Raw genomic sequence first — 3,503 nt, 5'->3', positions numbered from 1 at the left:
ACCGGCATCATGCTCCAGTCCAGGCCTTACAAATAAAGCGACGATCGACATCAAAGTCAGCAATTGTTTTTAAAATGTTTTTTTATCAGGAATCCTTTTCAAGTAAATAAATGATAATAGAAGAATATTAGTCAGAATCTTAGTACAGTATCGATTAATGCGGCCAATGTGCTTGCTTATAAATGCCTTACAAAGATTCTTCATTTCTTCCGCAACCAACACTAAGAAAACAGACAAAGTCCTCTGTTTCCTGGACTACTTCTTTGCATGCTATATCATCCATGGCTCCCAGTTCTACTTCTTTTGCCTAATTCTCTTCTTAATAACTTCTCTGTATTCTATCATCCATCCATGGCTTCTAGCACTCCGGCCTTACCATCACCTTCAAAAGTACTTCTAGGTGACATAATTACAACCACGAGTGGTGTTCCGCCGAATTACATAAGACCCGTTTCCGAACGTCCAAATCTCACTCAAGTTCAATCATCTGAAGATTCATCAATCCCTCTCATAGATTTACAAGATCTTGATGGTCCAGACCATTCTAAGTTAATCAAGCAAATTGGCCATGCATGTCAGTATGATGGCTTCTTTCAGGTAACAGAACATACTTTACATTTCATTTAGTTTTGTAGTTTTTAGTTTCTTGCTCACCATATATAATCTAAGATAAAGTACACTTTTAGGTAAGTAATCATGGAGTGCCAGAGATAATTATCGAGAAGATGTTGCAAGTAGGGAAGGAGTTCTTCACGTTGCCAGAGAGTGAAAGAATGAAGTGTTATTCGGCTGATACATCGAAAACAACTCGACTGTCAACCAGCTTTAATGTCACGAATGAAAAGACCGCGAATTGGAGAGACTTCCTGAGACTTCATTGTTATCCTCTTGAAGATTATATCGACGAGTGGCCAGCTAATCCTCCATCATTCAGGTAGGCTTTGACATTTTACTTCTTCTAATTAATTAATTGTACTTTTTATATTAGTATATATCTTTTGAATGATCAGCTACTTTTCACGATTGTTAAAAGGCAGATACCAATTCTTTTAAAAGATACCATTCTATATAAGACAAAAAGATAAAACCTTATCCGATTGTTGGATCGCTCAAATCATATCTCCGAAAGAATTGGCATCAGACTTTAGCAGACTTTAGCAATCATGTACTTTCCAAGCAAGAAAAATGCTAACGCATAAGACTTCAGTAGTTGCCCAAAGTATTACTTTTGTAGTGCAACAGGGAAAAGATTCTCTTCTACTGATAGCTTTGATAGTGACAAGCAGCTCGTGTAACACATGTTGCACGTCTAGAGTCTTATCATTACATCAGGAGATTCAGGACATTGATATTTTTGTGTTTTTTTTACGTGTGGTAATCAAATTTCAGGAATGATGTGGCGGAGTACTGTACGAGTGTTCGCGGCTTAACATTAAAATTACTAGGAGCTATTTCAGAGAGTTTAGGTCTTAAGAGAGATTACATAGAAATGGTACTTAGTAACCATGGGCAACATATGGCTATAAATTATTATCCCCCATGTCCTGAACCTGAACTTACGTATGGACTTCCTGGTCATACTGATCCGAACGCCATCACTGTTCTCCTTCAAGACGATGTTCCTGGATTACAAGTTCTTAAAGATGGGAAATGGATCGCTGTTCATCCGATACCTAACACGTTTATCATTAATATTGGTGATCAAATACAGGTATTTATCCGTCATTTGATCCACATAAGAACAGATGCTTATATTTCTATACTCTTTTAAGGGCACCAAATTTTTGAATAATTATATATTCTATGTTAAATGATTTTTTTTTTTGTGTGTGTGAACTTTCAGGCTATTAGCAACGACAAGTACAAAAGCGTTCTTCACCGAGCCGTTGTAAACTGCGATAAAGAGAGATTCTCTATCCCAATTTTTTGTTGTCCGTCCAAGGAAGCTGTGATTGGACCGGCTTCTCAATTGGTTGATGACGAGCATCCCTCTCTATATAAGGATTTCACTTATAGCGAACTTTTTGGAAAATTTTGGACTCAGAAATTGGGAAACGAAAGTACTTTAGATTTTTTTAAGACTACAACTTCTAATAATTATCAAAACCAAAGGTGAACAATTTGGAAAATTCTCAAAACTTCAAAGATAAATCCTCACTAGATTTTATGTGGCTTTTTTTTTTTTTTTTTTAAGGGTGCTATTCGGCCTAATCTTTCCAAGATTAATACTAGACGGGTCTTTCTTTTTTCTAAGAAGTAAACAAGGGTACTATCACCCAATGAAGAAAAAAAAAAGAAAAACAAAGAGCCAAGATGCTTTGTTGTTGACGTTAAAACCATGCATGATGCATACTTGGTTGGTTGGCTCAAGCTGGAGTTTATGACCACGACACTTGTTAAGCCTCGACTGCATATGCGGTGACGTCACGTTGATTACGTACCTGAAACTGGAAAATGTTGTTTTCATAGCGATGCCGAAGTTTTTCCCTCGCAGTACAAGTTGTTCAAATGTCCAGAGGATGGATGGGGTCTCACACTTGAAAACCATGGTTGTTCAGTTCTGGTGGACCAGGCTGGAGTTGATGACGACGACCCTTATGTAAGCAGGTATTGTGGCACACTGTATGTGGTGACGTCACAATGATTACGTACCTGGAAAACGCGGTTTTACGACGATGCCGACAGATAGTTGTCAATTTCTGTAATGCAACATGCATGCGTCACAACTGTAAACTATTTTTCTTGGTTTCCTAGCTTTCTGGAATTAATTTAAACTATTGATGATGGACCACGTCCGACGCAGTTTGGGCAATTTGGCTTCAATTAATAACACTAAATTAAAATTACTGAGAAATTAGAAGGTTAATTAAAAAGGTTTCACCTATTCACCACCTATCCTTTTCCTATTTACCATCCACCTCACAGTTTCTAAAGTGAAAGTATTTCCTAATTACCACCTACAAAAGTCAAATGGGTAACTAAGTTGTAACAGGTAGGAAAAACAACCAATGATTTTCAACAAGTGGACAACGCATCTCCATCTTGTGTGCATGAACCATGATAAGTGACGGTGTTTTCATTTTTCTTTTGGGGTACTGTCAGTGGTTTCTCTAAAAGACATTTTTGTATTTGATTTTAGACCGATGGAGGCCAATCTCTCTGACCTAATTGAACCAACCTTGAAGTTTGGCAAGACATACACAGTACATATACAATGACATCAGCACTGCCTTATAGTACAATGTACATGTCCAATTCATACTAACGCAATATGAATAACTACAATATCTAGCTTCAATCAAGTTCATATGATTAATTACAATAAAGTTCATATGATAACACAGAAACACTTGCAGTCGTTAACATTCCGATAAAGCAATTTAAAACAAGTCGACCCAATGTTGATTACTGGTTCTTCATCACAACAAAAACAATTAAACTGAATTTGAACACAACAATCACACATATAAAATTCCAGAAATTCTAGGTTTAGGTTTTACCTC

General features: G+C 36.8%; 1 protein-coding gene across 1 annotated transcript; it reads left to right on the top strand.

Moving 5' to 3' along the window:
• The first annotated feature begins 229 nt into the window (after positions 1-229).
• Positions 230-2,157, top strand: LOC113271715 (protein DMR6-LIKE OXYGENASE 2-like). Its single transcript, XM_026521622.1, has 4 exons — positions 230-597; positions 687-934; positions 1,390-1,711; positions 1,844-2,157. Exons 1-4 carry the CDS (start codon positions 268-270, stop codon positions 2,114-2,116), a joined length of 1,173 nt encoding a protein of 390 aa, XP_026377407.1. The 5' UTR covers positions 230-267; the 3' UTR covers positions 2,117-2,157.
• The last annotated feature ends 1,346 nt before the right edge of the window (positions 2,158-3,503 follow it).

Source organism: Papaver somniferum, chromosome 4, assembly GCF_003573695.1.
Source record: "Papaver somniferum cultivar HN1 chromosome 4, ASM357369v1, whole genome shotgun sequence".
Classification (NCBI taxonomy): Eukaryota; Viridiplantae; Streptophyta; class Magnoliopsida; order Ranunculales; family Papaveraceae; genus Papaver; species Papaver somniferum.
Note: the sequence above shows the minus strand (reverse complement) of the source record. Positions and strands in the feature narration are given on the sequence as shown.